Source organism: Abramis brama (genome assembly GCF_963993115.1).
Source record: "Abramis brama genome assembly, chromosome: 23".
Classification (NCBI taxonomy): domain Eukaryota; kingdom Metazoa; phylum Chordata; class Actinopteri; order Cypriniformes; family Leuciscidae; genus Abramis; species Abramis brama.
Genome location: NC_139985.1, coordinates 27,981,452 through 27,999,243, shown reverse-complemented (window position 1 = coordinate 27,999,243; position 17,792 = coordinate 27,981,452). Strand labels below are relative to the sequence as shown.

Here is a 17,792-nt window from a genome sequence, read left to right as displayed (position 1 = left end):
CTTATTTCTATCAAGAAAGGAACACAGTTGTGAGGATACCGCTTTTTCTAGTATCTTTGACAGAAAAGGTAGATTGGAGATCGGCCTGTAATTGACTAATTCTGTAGGATCAAGTTGCGTTTTTTAACAAGCGGTTTAATCATAGCCAGCTTAAAGGTTTTTGGTATGTATCCTAATGACAAAGATGAATTAATGATATTAAGAAGAGGATCTATGACCTCTGGAAGCATCTCTTTCAGTAGCTTAGTCGGAATAGGGTCTAACATACATGTTGTTGATTTAGATGAATTAAAGAATTTGCTAAATTCTTCTTCTCCTCTAGCAATAAATGAATAAAAAATTTCCTCAGGGAGACTACAATGCACTGCCTGATGTGATACTGTAGTAGACGGTTGCATAGTTATAATTTTGTCCCTGATATTATCAATCTTATAAGTGAAGAAGTTCATAAAGTCATTACTGCTGTGCTGCTTGGAAACTTCTGGGGTTGAAGCTTTCTTTTTAGTTAGTTTAGCCACTGTTTCAAATAAATACCTAGGGTTTTGTTTATTTTCTTCTAATAGGGTTGAAAAATAAGCAGATCTAGCAGCTTTTAAGGCCTCTCTGTAAGTAATCGAGCTCTCCTTCCATGAAATCCGAAATACCTCTAGTTTTGTTTTCTTCCAGTTGCGCTCCATTTTTCTGGCTGCTCTCTTAAGTGCCTGAGTGTGCTCGTTGTACCACGGCGTTTGACTATTTTCTTTAATCTTCTTTAAGCGCAACGGAGCAACTGTGTCTAAAGTGCTGGAAAAGAGAGAGGTAAAAGTTTCTGTCGCAATATCGAGTTCTTCTAAGCTATCCGGGATGCTGAGATGATTAAACTGATCAGGAAGATTATTTATAAAGCAATCTTTAGTCGGTAACATTGATAATAGGAAATTAAAGTAACAGAGATTGTTTTGGCTTTATAGCAGCTCTAGAATAAAGTTATTGTTCAGCTAAAGTTAGTTTGATTGATTCACTTCCGTCGCAACGATCGTTAGTTATTAACTTAGGGGCCGCTATCACGACACCATAACTGACGACGAAGACTTGAAAGAGCAGCCATCAAGTTTTAGACAGTATTCTAGATTATTACGTGAGGACGTTTTTTGTCCAATAATTAGAATCTCTGTTTTTTTTAGAATTAAGTAGTTTCCTCTGGGCGTGAAGAAATATAGAGCTGAGTATCATCGGCATAACAGTGAAAACTAATTCCATGCTTCCTAATGATATCTCCTAATGGTAGCATGTACAGAGTGAAAAGCAATGGTCCTAGTACTGAGCCTTGTGGTACGCCATACTGAACTTGTGATCGATGAGACATCTCTTAATTTACTGCTACAAACTGATAACGGTCAGATAAGTATGATTTAAACCATGCTAGTGCAATTCCACTAATGCCAACATAATTTTCGAGTCTATTTAAAAGAATGTTGTGGTCAATAGTGTCAAATGCAGCACTAAGATCGAGTAACACTAATAGCGAGATACAACCACGATCGGATGATAAGAGCAAATCATTTGTGACTCTAATGAGAGCTGTCTCAGTACTATGGTACGGTCTAAATCTTGACTGAAAATCCTCGCAGATATCATTTCTTTCAAGAAAGGAACATAGTTGTGAGGATACCGCTTTTTCTAGTATCTTTGACAGAAAAGGTAGATTCAAGATCGGCCTGTAATTGACTAATTCTGTAGGATCAAGATGCGTTTTTTTAACAAGCGGTTTAATCATAGCCAGCTTAAAAGTTTTTGGTAAGTATCCTAATGACAAAGATGAATTGATGATAGTAAGAAGAGGATCTATGACCTCTGGAAGCATCTCTTTCAGTAGCTTAGTCGGTATAGGGTCTAACATACATGTTGTCGATTTAGATGATTTAACGAGTTTAAAGAATTATTCTTCTCCTCTAGCAATGAATGAATCAAATTTTTCCTCAGGGAGACTACAATGCACTGCCTGATGTGATACTGTAGTAGACGGTTCCATAGTTATAATTTTGTCCCTGATATTATCAATCTTATAAGTGAAGAAGTTCATAAAGTCATTACTGCTGTGCTGCTTGGAAACTTCTGGGGTTGAGGCTTTCTTTTTCGTTAGTTTAGCCACTGTTTCAAATAAATACCTAGGGTTTTGTTTATTTTCTTCTAATAGGGTTGAAATATAAGCAGATCCAGCAGCTTTTAAGGCCTCTCTGTAAGTAATTGAGCTCTCCTTCCATGAAATCCGAAATACCTCTAGTTTTGTTTTCTTCCAGTTGCGCTCCATTTTTCTGGCTGCTCTCTTAAGGGCCTGAGTGTGCTCGTTGTACCACGGCATTTGACTATTTTCTTTAATCTTCTTTAAGCGCAACAGAGCAACTGTGTCTAAAGTGCTGGAAAAGAGAGAGGTAAAAGTTTCTGTCGCAATATCGAGTTCTTCTAAGCTATCCGGGATGCTGAGATGATTAAACTGATCAGGAAGATTATTAATAAAGCAATCTTTAGTGGCAGAAGTGATAGATCTAACATATTTGTAACACGGAGTCGGCTTTGCAGCCTTGGCTAAATTAAGTTTACACGAGACTAGATAATGATCTGAGGTGTCTTCGCTCTGCTGCAGAATTTCGACGGCATCTCTAAGGTGATTTATCATTTACACTATATATTGCTATATTAAGCACCAACACTTCAAAAGAATTATATTTGAAACTAGACTTCTTCGTAATTCTAAAAATATTACTATAAATTACAGCAACACCTCCCCCTTTGCCTTTCAGACGAGGTTCATGTTTATAACAGTAATCTTGAGGGGTGGACTCATTTAAAGTAATGTAATCGTTTGGTTTTAGACAGGTTTCTGTCAAACACAGCACATCTAGGTTATAGTCTGTAATCATATCATTAACAATAAGTGCTTTTAACAAAATATTATTATTATCATTATTATTATACATGCTATTACTATTTAAATACTATTTAATACTTCTACATATTACTATTATTATTTGTCGTTGCTGGTTTTTTTTTTTTTTTTTTTTTTTTTTTTTTTACTGTTATTATTACTGCTGTTTTATTGTTGTTTTTGTGTTCTGTTGTTGTGTTCTGTGTTTACCTTATGTACTGTATAATAATAAAAAAAATAAAAAATAAAAATAAAAAAAAACAACAAAAAAAAATAAATAAAAAAAAACAAAAAAAAAAACAATAAGTGCTTTTGAAGTATGAGATCTAATTTCAGATCTCTCTTTCAGATATGGCACTTTCCTTCTGTGGTATATGATGGCCCTCTTTACGATTCGCTAAATAAAAAACAGAAAGAAAAAGAGAGAACACGCAAAAGAAAACCTTCTCCACACAATTCACAAGCAGTAGATATTTCATATTGTCACCTTCCTAAAATAATTGATGATCAAATGACTTAGGCAATTATTTTAGGAAGGTGACAATATTTCAAAATTTCATATTAATTTGAACTAAAACAATCAGAATATATAAAATTCACTTAATGTTTCGTATAAGCTCAGCCTTGCGTTGCACAGCCCTGATGCCAAATATAATTGGAGTCGCCATCTTCCTCTGAGCTGGTAGGTGATCTGTGTAAAACATCACGTTAATATGGTTCTCATGAAGGAACTTATGTTTACTTCATATTCAAGTGATATGTTTTGAATTAAAAATGTAGGAAACCGGTTTCAAATTGCTAGACTAGCTCACCTCTGGCAGAGACATAGATCGGAGGAAGCCTGACAGACTGCGGTCGGCTGGAGATTGTGGACTTTTCTCTCATAATAATTCTATTCTGACGACCGAGCTCCTGTTGACAAATTTTTTCCGACAAAGCTTTATCTGTAGAGTGGTAAAGGGATCCTCCAAAGGGAGAGACTAGTTGGCACTTCAGCACTGCGTTGTCATCGGGTCCAGGCGAAGGTCCTTCATCAGATCTGGATACGGCAGGCTGCGGGAAAACCTCGGGATAAACAAAGACACTAAAATTAGCGTAGATGCCATTCTTCTTATGATGTAATGAGTATATCAGGATTTATGGGAAGTGTTCCGTGTTCCGTGTTCCGGCTGACCTGATCTATGCAGCCTAACATTGAATTATAGAAGTCTATAATGTATTATGTGAATGCTAGGTCAAAGAGATGCGTCTTTAATCTAGCTTTGAACTGACAGAGTGTGTCTGCTTCCCGGACAATGTTAGGAAGACTGTTCCAAAGTTTTGGTGCTAAATAGGAAAAGGATCTACCGCCAGCAGTCGACTTTGATATTCTAGGTATTATCAACTGGCCGAAATTTTGAGATCTCAATAGACGTGAAGGACTATAATGCGTTAAGAGCTCGCTCAAGTACTGCGGAGCTAAACCGTTTAGTGCTTTGTAAGTAATCAGCAATATTTTAAAATGTATGCGATGTTTAATAGGCAGCCAATGCAGTGTTGACAGAACTGGGCTAATATGGTCATACTTCCTGGTTCTAGTAAGAACTCGAGCTGCTGCGTTTTGAACTAGCTGTAATTTGTTTATTAAGCGTGCAGGGCAACCAGCCAGTAGAGCATTACAATAATCTAGCCTTGGGGTCATGAACGCATGAACTAATTGTTCCGCATTTGTCAATGAGAGCATATGATGTAATTTAGATATATTTTTCAGATGGAAAAATGCGGTTTTACAGATACTAGACACGTGACTTTCAAATGAAAGACTGGTATCAAAGAGCACACCCAGGTTCCTAACCGACGACGAAGACTTGACAGAGCAGCCATCAAGTGTTAGACAGTATTCTAGATTATTACGTGTGGGAGCTTTTTGTCCAAAAATTAGAATCTCTGTTTTTTCAGAATTAAGTAGTAGGAAATTACTAGTCATCCAATTTTTTTATATCAGCTATGCATTCCGTTAATTTTGTGAATTGGTAAGTTTCATTAGGTTTTGACAAAATATAGAGCTGAGTATCATTGGCATAACAGTGAAAGCTGTTTCCTAATGATATTTCCCAAGGGTAGCATGTACAGAGTGAAAAGCAATGGTCCTAGTACTGAGCCTTGTGGTACGCCATACTGAAGTTGTGCTCTGTAAGACATCTCTTCATTTACTGCTACAAACTGATAACGGTCAGATAAGTATGATTTAAACCATGCTAATGCAATTCCACTAATGCCAACATAATTTTCGAGTCTATTTAAAAGAATGTTGTGGTCAATAGTATCAAATGCAGCACTAAGATCGAGTAACACTAATAGAGAGATACAACCACGATCGGATGATAAGAGCAAATCATTTGTGACTCTGAGAGCTGTCTCAGTACTATGGTACGGTCTAAATCTTGACTGAAAATCCTCGCAGATCTTATTTCTATCAAGAAAGGAACACAGTTGTGAGGATACCGCTTTTTCTAGTATCTTTGACAGAAAAGGTAGATTGGAGATCGGCCTGTAATTGACTAATTCTGTAGGATCAAGTTGCGTTTTTTTAACAAGCGGTTTAATCATAGCCAGCTTAAAGGTTTTTGGTATGTATCCTAATGACAAAGATGAATTAATGATATTAAGAAGAGGATCTATGACCTCTGGAAGCATCTCTTTCAGTAGCTTAGTTGGAATAGGGTCTAACATACATGTTGTTGATTTAGATGAATTAAAGAATTTGCTAAATTCTTCTTCTCCTCTAGCAATAAATGAATAAAAAATTTCCTCAGGGAGACTACAATGCACTGCCTGATGTGATACTGTAGTAGACGGTTGCATAGTTATAATTTTGTCCCTGATATTATCAATCTTACAAGTGAAGAAGTTCATAAAGTCATTACTGCTGTGCTGCTTGGAAACTTCTGGGGTTGAAGCTTTCTTTTTAGTTAGTTTAGCCACTGTTTCAAATAAATACCTAGGGTTTTGTTTATTTTCTTCTAATAGGGTTGAAAAATAAGCAGATCTAGCAGCTTTTAAGGCCTCTCTGTAAGTAATTGAGTAAGTAAATGTAAGTAATTAAAACTCCTTCCATGAAATCCGAAATACCTCTAGTTTTGTTTTCTTCCAGTTGCGCTCCATTTTTCTGGCTGCTCTCTTAAGTGCCTGAGTGTGCTCGTTGTACCACGGCGTTGGACTATTTTCTTTAATCTTCTTTAAGCGCAACGGAGCAACTGTGTCTAAAGTGCTGGAAAAGAGAGAGGTAAAAGTTTCTGTCGCAATATCGAGTTCTTCTAAGCTATCCGGGATGCTGAGATGATTAAACTGATCAGGAAGATTATTAATAAAGCAATCTTTAGTGGCAGAAGTGATAGATCTAACATATTTGTAACACGGAGTCGGCTTTGCAGCCTTGGCTAAATTAAGTTTACACGAGACTAGATAATGATCTGAGGTGTCTTCGCTCTGCTGCAGAATTTCGACGGCATCTCTAAGGTGATTTATCATTTACACTATATATTGCTATATTAAGCACCAACACTTCAAAAGAATTATATTTGAAACTAGACTTCTTAGTAATTCTAAAAATATTACTATAAATTACAGCAACACCTCCCCCTTTGCCTTTCAGACGAGGTTCATGTTTATAACAGTAATCTTGAGGGGTGGACTCATTTAAAGTAATGTAATCGTTTGGTTTTAGACAGGTTTCTGTCAAACACAGCACATCTAGGTTATAGTCTGTAATCATATCATTAACAATAAGTGCTTTTGAAGTATGAGATCTAATTTCAGATCTCTCTTTCAGATATGGCACTTTCCTTCTGTGGTATATGATGGCCCTCTTTACGATTCGCTAAATAAAAAACAGAAAGAAAAAGAGAGAACACACAAAAGAAAACCTTCTCCACACAATTCACAAGCAGTAGATATTTCATATTGTCACCTTCCTAAAATAATTGATGATCAAATGACTTAGGCAGTTATTTTAGGAAGGTGACAATATTTCAAAATTTCATATTAATTTGAACTAAAACAATCAGAATATATAAAATTCACTTAATGTTTCGTATAAGCTCAGCCTTGCGTTGCACAGCCCTGATGCCAAATATAACTGGAGTCGCCATCTTCCTCTGAGCTGGTAGATGATCTGTGTAAAACATCACGTTAATATGGTTCTCATGAAGGAACTTATGTTTACTTCATATTCAAGTGATATGTTTTGAATTAAAATGTAGGAAACCGGTTTCAGATTGCTATGGAGCTCATAATATGACAAAACGATTTGAATTTGAATTGTGTAAATTTGAATTATTTGCAAGTGTAATCTAACAAAATTGAATTTTAGGTGGTAGTTTAAATAGTTCTGAATTTGATTTTTTTTTAAACGAATATTGAACATTTGAAATTTAACAAATTTAAATGTTTTTATGGCTGAATTTTATAGACATGTATATTCAAACAGCTAGTTTTTTTGTTCTGAATTCGTATACTGCAAATATTCAGTTAAAAAAAATACAGATTCAAGTTTTCAAGATGAAGAAATTCGGAACTTCAAATTCAGTTTTCTAAAATTCAAGTTCAAAAATTCAGATCTTACAGAAAGTAGGTCACAGGTCATCCACAGGGAAGAGTAAAGGATCTCAGATAAGTTGAACAGAGCATTTTGGCTGCACTGCAATAGTTTTCTGCCGCAAACGCGGTGGTGGTTCAAGAGAATCCGTGTATCTTTCATTCAGTCGTTTTTTATTTAATATTAAGAGTAGAAAAATTAGAAAACAGCTTGAGTATTAGATTTCTAATATTCCAGAAATAATAGACCGCTGCAGCAGTTGCACGGAGCTTACAAAACTTAACGCGTGTATTGCAACTATAGGCTACATTTAATTTTCTCATCAAACAACTAGACTAACGAATGGCTCGGTACAACAGAAGAGCTTAGAAAGGGCTTTTTCTCTGTGTAGACCAGCAGTTGGTCTGAATTTGCTATAACCTATAGCCTATTTTCCGGACTGTATAGGCTAAGTCACGTTTTATCATGAAACACGTTAAATAATCTAAATGTTGACTTTCAAAAGTAGGCGCGCCAAGAAGGCTATTCTCTGTATTTTGGTTCATTTTTGGTGAGCGCCAGAAAGATCTAAAGAAACCGAGACGCGCTAAAGCAGCGCATCATGTTGTTTTATTTATTTTTCAATGACATGATATTTTGTAGTCATTTTGAATGTACACAAATAAAAATATACATTTTACTGTTTCGAATGATGTCATATTATCTGTATGACTATAAATAACAGCAGTGGAACAAATCCAAGAGATGGCGCTCGCGCATCGCGCTCTCACACAACATAGTATCAGTTCTGGCGTTGCTTCATATCGCAGACTGTTCATTATCAAAATGAAACACAATCAACCAAACATATAAAAAGTTATTCTGCCTAATTTAATTGGTCTGTTGTACAATATAAAGGGCAAGCTGTGCCGCACACAGTCCTACTTGTTATTCCAAACATTTACCTTGCTGTGAAGACGCTGATTTAGCCTATATGCCTACGTGTATTTTGGGACTCGACTGAAGTATGACGCCTTTTTATTTGTATTATAATATAATATATTAAAATACAAAATCTTCTGAGTTTTATGATGTAGGCCTTGTGTGTTAAAATGTATTATAATTTACATCTCAAAAGGATGCGCTTTGTGCATTCTCTGACATTATATTTATTTATTTATTTAATATTGAGTATCAATTGATGTTAAAGAAAACGGTGTGTTATTTTCTCTGGCAACTAAACTTCCAAAAAAAAATTTTTTTTTTTTTTTTGCCGAAATGGTCTCCACTCTATGCATTTTGTAATAATACAGCAACATTTTTAACTGACCATATTTGCCAGAAAATAAGTCGCATGCACATGAGTGCAAGTCACACCGGATCATGTTGAGAGAGAAACGCGTCATAAAAAATAAATAAAAACATTTTAATATTAGCCTATTCAGCAATAGTGTAAAAGACCTGTAAATAAAATACAACATTTACATGATAAACACTGTTAACATGTAGGCTATGTTTTGCCTATTTTACTTTCCCTTACTGTATGACAAATGAATGCAGAAAACAACAAGAATGAAAAATAAGTAGCCATGTATAATAAAATAATATAGGCTACATAGACTATAAAAATAGCCTATACTGTGCCCTTTATTACAAACAACATTTAGCCTATTTTAAACGCCAAGCCTAAACAAATTTATTTAAATCGAAACGGTCGCGCATCTCTCATTCAGTCAAAAGTTTTCATATTTGCAATGTAACATGTGGATGCTAACTATTAATATAAAGAAGGCTTCATACTTCAGTCGAGTCCAGGTTAAATCAGCGTCTTCACAGCAAGGTAAATGTTTGGAATAACAAGTAGGACTGTGTGCGGCACAGCTTGCCCTTTATATTGTACAACAGACCAATTAAATTAGGCAGAATAACTTTTTATATGTTTGGTTGATTGTGTTTCATTTTGATAATGAACAGTCTGCGATATGAAGCAACGCCAGAACTGATACTATGTTGTGTGAGAGCGCGATGCGCGAGCGCCATCTCTTGGATTTGTTCCACTGCTGTTATTTATAGTCATACAGATAATATGACATCATTCGAAACAGTAAAATGTATATTTTTATTTGTGTACATTCAAAATGACTACAAAATATCATGTCATTGAAAAATAAATAAAACAACATGATGCGCTGCTTTAGCGCGTCTCGGTCTCTTTAGATCTTTCTGGCGCTCACCAAAAATGAACCAAAATACAGAGAATAGCCTTCTTGGCGCGCCTACTTTTGAAAGTCAACATTTAGATTATTTAACGTGTTTCATGATAAAACGTGACTTAGCCTATACAGTCCGGAAAATAGGCTATAGGTTATAGCAAATTCAGACCAACTGCTGGTCTACACAGAGAAAAAGCCCTTTCTAGGCTCTTCTGTTGTACCGAGCCATTCGTTAGTCTAGTTGTTTGATGAGAAAATTAAATGTAGCCTATAGTTGCAATACACGCGTTAAGTTTTGTAAGCTCCGTGCAACTGCTGCAGCGGTCTATTATTTCTGGAATATTAGAAATCTAATACTCAAGCTGTTTTCTCATTTTTCTACTCTTAATATTAAATAAAAAACGACTGAACGAAAGATACACGGATTCTCTTGAACCACCACCGCGTTTGCGGCAGAAAACTATTGCAGTGCAGCCAAAATGCTCTGTTCGACTTATCTGAGATCCTTTACTCTTCCCTGTGGATGACCTGTGACCTACTTTCTGTAAGATCTGAATTTTTGAACTTGAATTTTTGAACTTGAATTTTAGAAAACTGAATTTGAAGTTCCGAATTTCTTCATCTTGAAAACTTGAATCTGTATTTTTTTTTTACTGAATATTTGCAGTATACGAATTCAGAACAAAAAAACTAGCTGTTTGAAAATACATGTCTATAAAACTCAGCCATAAAAACATTTCAATTTGTTAAATTTCAAATGTTCAATATTCGTTTAAAAAAAATCAAATTCAGAACTATTTAAACTACCACCTAAAATTCAATTTTGTTAGATTACACTTGCAAATAATTCAAATTTACACAATTCAAATTCAAATCGTTTTGTCATATTATGAGCTCCATAGATTGCTGGACTAGCTCACCTCTGGCAGAGACCGGAGGAAGCCTGACAGACTGCGGTCGGCTGGAGATTGTGGACTTTTCTCTCAAAATAATTCTATTCTGACGACTGAGCTCCTGTTGACGATACATAAGAATAAGAAAACACCTTAACACAATGCTCAACATATGAACGCAGACTTAATTTTAATAACGACCATGACTGATGATGGCTGAAAAAACACATTCAATACTATGATAGCTTTCTTACCTTCATCGTCGCAATGCCTTCTGCCCGTGGTCTCGGTCTAGGAATGCCTGGAGCACACACAGACACAGGTTGTGAAGTCTGAGCAGGACTGACACATGTCTGGGGCCTGAGCTTGCTCAATGTATTGCTATACATCCTCTGATCTAAAATACTACGTTGATCCAAAATCCTACTAGTAAAATATTATGATCTGAAACCACAGATCAGAAAGCTCTAATGTGCAATTCAACCGTACTTGTACACAGATCTGGAAACAGACACAGATCCGTTCCATTTGCAGATCTCACCAATCTCTGGGAGAGACTGGCACTAGTTCCCACAATCACTGGACCAAGAATTGTTTTTTCTACCTTTTTCCTTTCTTCCCTCTGTCCCCCTTCATCCTTCATCTCCTTTTCTCTCGCCTCATCTGTCTTTAGTCCCAGTCCTGTTTTTTGTTCTTGGAGCCTGGAGGCAGTGGAGGAGATCAGTAGTTCTGAAGGTCACTGTATACATCGTCATTCTTCAGGTTCTTGATTTCCACTGGTTCCTCTTTTTTTATAATCTTTGGAAGCCAGCTAGTGTGGCATCGGCTTTTTTTCCGGTCTGCAATAGAGACGTGATTTTTAAGTCAGCATCACACTATTGATCCATATTAGGGGTGCACGATTCAGAAAATGTCACGATTCGATATCGATTTTTAGGCTCAAGATTCGATTCAAAATCGATTTTCGATTCAAAAACGATTCTCGATTCAAAAAAACGATTCACAGTATGTAAATGTTAGGGGTGGGAATCTTTAGTCACCTCACGATCCGATCCAATTCCAGAATGATTCTTTATCTACTCCTCCCCCCTCCCCTCCCTATTAATTCATTAGTTTACATAGGTAATTAAGTACTTTTTTAAAAAAAATTACAAATTACAAATAAATAAAATTAAAACAGCTGTATGTTAAGAATTTTAAACTAATATAACTTCAAAACATACAAGTAAGTAGCAAATAATAAAGAGGAGCATAGAAACATAACAAACAAACAAATAGTGCTTTCAGTAGCCTATTTAAGATTATCAACGTTTTCCATTCAAGAACTGTGAGTGATTTTTCTTCATCTTTACTTGTTGTTTTTTTACTATGACATCATAGACTGCAGGAGATCTATTAAGCTGCATTCACGCACGGATCTCTTTTGAAATATAAGAAGTAAAGTGGTTTGTCCTGTCCGTTTAATCCCTTAAGACATAACTGGCTGTGTTTACGTTAATTTTGCACAAGTATATTAAACCACTTACACGGAGTCGCACAGCCGCATGCGCGAGCAGTCTACACAAACAAAGCGCGCGTGTCAGCATTTGAAATTGAAAGCAGCCTTCTGTTAGTCAGGTTCATATTTTAAACATACAAGTCCACTGCATTCCAAACCACATAAATGATGACTTCGTAGAGCATTTGTAAGGAAAATACCGAAAGGCGAGACAGCACGCTTCCAAGTGTAACGTAACATCAAACAAAGCGCGTCTCTCACAGCGCATCCTGTGCAATGAAGCCTGTGAATGTCCTTGTAATTCGCTTCAACCTTTCCGAACTTATGAAAGATTATTTTACGGAAAGTTTGATTGGTGTATGTATGTGTGTGAGGAATTGGAAGAAAGCAGATTACGGGTGTTTCTAAAGCAAACTCAGCGTCATCGCATATCTGATTAAAAACTAAGCTCAGAATCGATTCTGAAATTCTCAGAATCGATCCAGAATCGTTGGAGAGAGAATCGCGATGCATCGATGGATCGATTTTTTCTCCCACCCCTAATCCATATAACAATATTTAATGGGCAAGACAAAAGTACAGGGGAAGTAGTGCTGGTTCTGTGTGCAACTTACTACTTTCACTGGAGGAGCAAAAGCTATCTCCCGTCTTTTCCGCCTCCGTTCCTCTCGCCGTGCTTCCATCTTAGTTTGGCTCTGTATCCTGTCACTGTGAAAGAGAGAAAGCAAGTGTGAGATTATCAAGAGGTCACTCAAACCATAAAATTATAATAGCCACTGATGATCATCACAGTAGCTTTATCGCTTTGTGTCATAAAGACATTTATTTTTATATCTTACCATGTATCATAGTTTTTCAAAAGCTGCTTTTGATTTTTGAGGAGTGCCTCAGGTGTCATATCTTCCAACATTTCTAAACTCAGTTCTTCTATATATGGCACCAATAACAATGGCAAGTCAGGGCTGCAGACATTACCAAAGTTGTCCGAGCAAATCTCCGCCATCTTCTTAGACCAATGTCTGACCTGTGAGACAAAAGCAGAATCATGAGATCACATGTGACAGATCAGCCGTAGTCTTTTATTACATTTGGATATGTGATGCTGCGATGGCTTTAGATGGGACACGTTGTGCACTTACTATATCTTTTAAAGAGATTTTGCCAGATTTGGAGATCTCCTCTAGGTATTTTAGTTGCTCTTGCTTTTGTTCTGTGAGGTTACTGTTCATCAACTGTGTTTCTCTCAAGCGATCTCTCTGATGTTTAAAGCCGTCTATCTTCTCTTTCCTGCACAAAAACAAAAAGAGGGTCAAACACTGTTACTGTCTTCAGTTCCCAGACTTCCCACAGATTAGATAAGAGAATGTGAAGAAATCAAACCCATGGTTGTGCACAAGAAACTTACATCTTTTCCATTTTATACTGATAGCGCTTGATGTTCAGTTCCTTTTGGTCCACGATGTCCAGATATTCCAACGTTACATCTTCTTTTGACTCTTCCTCGGACTCTTCAGGTTCTGTCAAAACCAGCTCTTCACTTTCTTCTTTAGGTTCACAGACTTTTCTGAAACAGATTACAGTAACAGCGATGGCTATGAATAATGTTATCATAAGCAGTATCTTCAGTGTGCATATGCAACATATACATATGCAAAAATAGAAAAACATAAATTGTGCACATTGGCATGACAGTACTATTTTGCTGACCTTTCAAGAGCTTTACGTTCTTCTGTTTTTAGCTGTGCCCTGTTCACATCCCGAGCCCTGAAACATGACGAAAAAAAATCAGTGTCTGGCAATCTAATAGATGGATTATTTACAAATCATTTAACAATGAAGTAAAAGTAATTACGCTTTTTTGGCCTTTGGTGCATTCGGCACTTTTAAACCGGGTTCAAGATTGGCCTTAAAGTTGTCCCGATTATTTTCTTCCTTCAGCTCTCTTTCAGATATGGCACTTTCCTTCTGAGGTATATGATGGTCGTCTTTACGATACACTAAAGCAGCCTGATAAAGAAAGAGAGAACACACAAAATAAAAACTTAGTCCACATAATTTACAAGCAGTAGATACAGTATTTCATATTTCAAAATGTCATATTCATTTGAACTGAAATAATCAGAAGATACAAAATTCACTTACTGCATGGTTAATGTTTTGTACAATAAGCTCAGCCCTGCGGTGCACATCCCTGCTGCCAGATATAATTGGAGTCGCCATCTTCATCTGATCTGTGTAAAACATCACGTTAATATGGTTCTCATGAAGGAACTTATGTTTACTTCATATTCAAGTGATATGTTTTGAATTAAAATGTAGGAAACCGGTTTCAGATTGCTGGACTAGCTCACCTCTGGCAGAGACCGGAGGAAGCCTGACAGACTGCGGTCGCTTGGAGATCGTGGACTTTTAAGCTCTAATGTGCAATTCAACTGTACTTGTACACAGATCTGGAAACAGACAGAGCCTGCAGTTCTGTGACGTGTCGGATAGAAAGCATTCCGATGACGTCACACAGCAGCGCTTCAGTGCGCAGAAATGCAAGAATAGGATTATTGTTTTGATTTAAAATTTTAAAAGAGAGAATGACCTGTGTTTATATGGTTTCCACAAGAAGTCCATGAGAGGAATGTGAATTAGATAATGCCTATTAATATTTTGTGTCTACAAAAAAATACAATACACAGGGTTCTCAATTTATTTGTCAATTTATCCAATTCGACATAAACACACGCATGTATGCAGGGCCGTTTCTAGGCATAGACAAACTAGGCGGTCGCCTAGGGCGCAAACAGCTGGGGGGCGCCAGTGAGAGCCCCCCACCACACCAAGAGATTTTTTTCTCGCCCAAGCGAGTGGAAGAAAAATCCTTATTTTTTTACATTTCCGATAATGGAGCGTATATTTGCACTAAGTGCCTGTCTTTTTGGAAAAAAGACGCCCACCACTAAATATCTACAGTGGCATAGGTCGTAAGGTGTGAGGTGCTTGAAAGTAGCTTTTGATGCGTTCGACCAGAGAAAAAAGGACTTTGGTTCGACCCGAGTTCGAATCCGCCTTTTGCCGAACCCGCTCTTCTCCCTTTTCCCAACACATGAGATGTAAAATGTATAGCCTAACATAAGGTCTCTAGCGTTATATTTTGTCAACGAACTAAAATTGAAATTGTGATATGGCTTTGTGCCTTTATAAAACAGCACAAGACTTTAATTAAGTAGCCTATATAGGCATTCTGTTTGTGCTGCGTGATTTAAAGAAAAGTGCGCACTTTGCTCATGCGATCAGCATGGTGATCTGGTGTTTTCTCCAAAATAAAAGCTCAAGGGTTTATTTCTTGCAAGTGAAGAAATGTACATGGACAAATGTATTGTAATTTTCCTATACTATAGTGTAATGTAAAATATTCAATAGGAATCTTGCCTAGGGTGCCAAAAAGGCTAGAAACGGCCCTGCATGTATGATATATTAGCCCACCTCGGTAGACATAAGCCGTTTCTCTCATTAATAATTCACGCAACAAACATGATACATGCGTAGACAATTTAACATGCATGAAACCTAATTCACGTACCCAAAAATCAATTCACAAAATAAAATTATATATTCGTAAAATATATTTCACAAATGCAAAACACAATTCGTAGAAATACAACTGTGCACAAAAACCTTTGAATGTTTAAAATGTACGAGTTTATCCAGGGCCGGCGCTCCGCACACGCACATCACGCACTGCGCGTAGGGCACCAAGTGCTTGGGGGGGGCACCAAAAAATCTGGGTCGTGAAAAATCTTCACAATAGGCTACTAGTATAAATAACAAATAAAATATGTCTAAAGCATGTTAATATACAAAAGCAATACAAAACTAATATAGGCCTAGACCAAATTAGTCGAGAAAAAGGTGAATCTCCTGTGCCAGTCTCCCTCTGGTGCCCCCCCTCCCCACCTCCCAGTGGTCTGTTCGATTATGCGATTATGGGATGGGAGAGGGTGGGCGGGGACGGACGCAATGCTTAATCATAAAACAGATATAACACTACCATCGATTTAAATAGTACATTGATTGAGTTTAAGTGGTCGTTCAATGAGGCCTATTATATGTTGATCCGACGAAAATTAAGCGTGTATTTAAGTGGTCCAGGGGTAGAATTTTTGCCAAGCGTATCAGAGGTTCTGAGTTCTAATCCGCACTCATATAGTTTTTTTTTCTTCAAAACCGATTATGTTTTTCAGTGGTTGTATATCAGGCAGGGACACTTTTTTGTGCTTTTTGTTTTCTAATTGCACCGGAACGAATAGAGAGTCTCCACAACGGATTGAAGCGCGCGTCTGAGTGAAGGCTGTGCGCGAGCCAGAAACAAACATAGTATCCGCGCCACTGATCGCAGCGGCAACGAGCACTTTGATCAGTTGATTTAAAAAAACAACACATTTCAGCGTTAGATCGCCTCTTATTTAAAAAAAGAATGAAATGAATGCTCTGCTGGTTAACTGGAGATGTTTTGTTTGTTTGTATTGGTACATTCGTGCCGCGAGATGTTTCAAAAGTGGTGGGGACAATATCGACCTTAGAAAATAGTGGTGGGGACATGATCCTACCCGCAAATTACGCCTATGCGTGTATGCCTGTCCAGGGGCGTCGCTAGTAGTGCAAAAGATCCGGGGCTTTAGCCCTGCATGTTGATTCTTTTTAAAAAAAAAAAAACTTTGAAACTGCAATTAGAAGAAACCCCCCCCCCCCCCCCCCCCCACAATCTCAGTGTTTGTATATTTTCATATTCACAGAGTTGTCAAATTATGTACAGAATTATTATATTGTGCCTCATCAGACCTTTGCACTTTTAACTTTCTGTGTTTACATTGTTCAGTTCCAAATCTGTGTTTTTAGTAATTGTGGTGGTATTTGGAATTTATAATTTTAACCTTTATATTATTTATTTCTTTTCATGTTTGGTGCCATTGTTAATGTAAAATTATTTCTTTGCAGCAGTTATTTTGGAAGTAAAGAGAACCTAACTAAGAAAATCGGAATGGTTGTTATTCCTTTGGTGTTTGTTGGTTGGGGGAGCGGGGGCATCGCCAAGCATTTGTGCTTAGGGCACCCAAATGGCTAGCGCCGGCCCTGAGTTTATCCTTGAATGTGAATGTGCAAATCGTCATTCACGTGTGTGAATCGCCTTGGATGTGTGTGTACTAGGAATGTCTAATAAGGCGAGAAGTTACAGGCTGCGTTCAAAACCGCATACTCAATGAGTAACTTAGGTACTTAATTTCAATAAGTACTTACTTAACGAGCGCTAAAAGAGTAGGTACTTTATAGCCAGATCTCGTTGAGTATGAATACGAACCGGACATCTGCCATGTTGACGTTATCATGTGACCTACGACGCGTTATCACACGCGCAACAACTTAAAAGATTTGAACGACACGTTTAATTCATCTATCTGTAAATATCTTGATATTGATTAAACTTGCTCATTTTGTGGTCTTTTTGAAGAAACTGCTGCCCATTTATTTTGTGAATACATATAGGGTTGATTTAATTTCTTATATTTAACCCTACTAATGTGACCCACCGTTTTATCCTTAACGATATTATTTATTTTTATTACGAAATCTCAAAATTGTCATCTCTTGAATATGTTGCTAATTTCTTTATTTTATATCCAAACATTTTCAACCACAAGCAAAGGTGGCAATTACTGCATTGTTGTCCTCTTTTTCTTGT

At 36.9% G+C, this 17,792-nt stretch overlaps 1 protein-coding gene across 1 annotated transcript; it reads right to left on the bottom strand.

Moving 5' to 3' along the window:
- Positions 1 to 1,453: 1,453 nt before the first annotated feature.
- On the bottom strand, positions 1,454 to 17,432 carry LOC311074657 (uncharacterized protein). The gene is made up of 14 exons (XM_084101395.1): positions 17,351 to 17,432; positions 14,416 to 14,587; positions 14,207 to 14,295; positions 13,917 to 14,071; positions 13,772 to 13,828; positions 13,470 to 13,628; positions 13,204 to 13,351; positions 12,904 to 13,088; positions 12,679 to 12,772; positions 11,171 to 11,405; positions 10,821 to 10,867; positions 10,594 to 10,687; positions 3,718 to 7,058; positions 1,454 to 3,596 (listed from the first exon to the last, which is right to left on the bottom strand). Exons 3-10 carry the CDS (start codon positions 14,288 to 14,290, stop codon positions 11,358 to 11,360), a joined length of 930 nt encoding a protein of 309 aa, XP_083957521.1. The 5' UTR covers positions 14,291 to 14,295; positions 14,416 to 14,587; positions 17,351 to 17,432; the 3' UTR covers positions 1,454 to 3,596; positions 3,718 to 7,058; positions 10,594 to 10,687; positions 10,821 to 10,867; positions 11,171 to 11,357.
- Positions 17,433 to 17,792: the final 360 nt, after the last annotated feature.

What these genes read in the sequence shown, in the direction of transcription:
- LOC311074657 (XM_084101395.1), bottom strand. Translation starts at nt 14,290, where the DNA reads ATGAAGATGGCGACTCCAATTATATCTGGCAGCAGGGATGTGCACCGC. An exon ending in GCACCAAAGGCCAAAAAAGC is followed by an intron (nt 13,829 to 13,916) that starts GTAATTACTTTT and finishes GTCATGTTTCAG; the next exon opens with GGCTCGGGATGTGAACAGGG. An exon ending in TTGCTCCTCCAGTGAAAGTA is followed by an intron (nt 11,406 to 12,678) that starts GTAAGTTGCACA and finishes TCTCTATTGCAG; the next exon opens with ACCGGAAAAAAAGCCGATGC.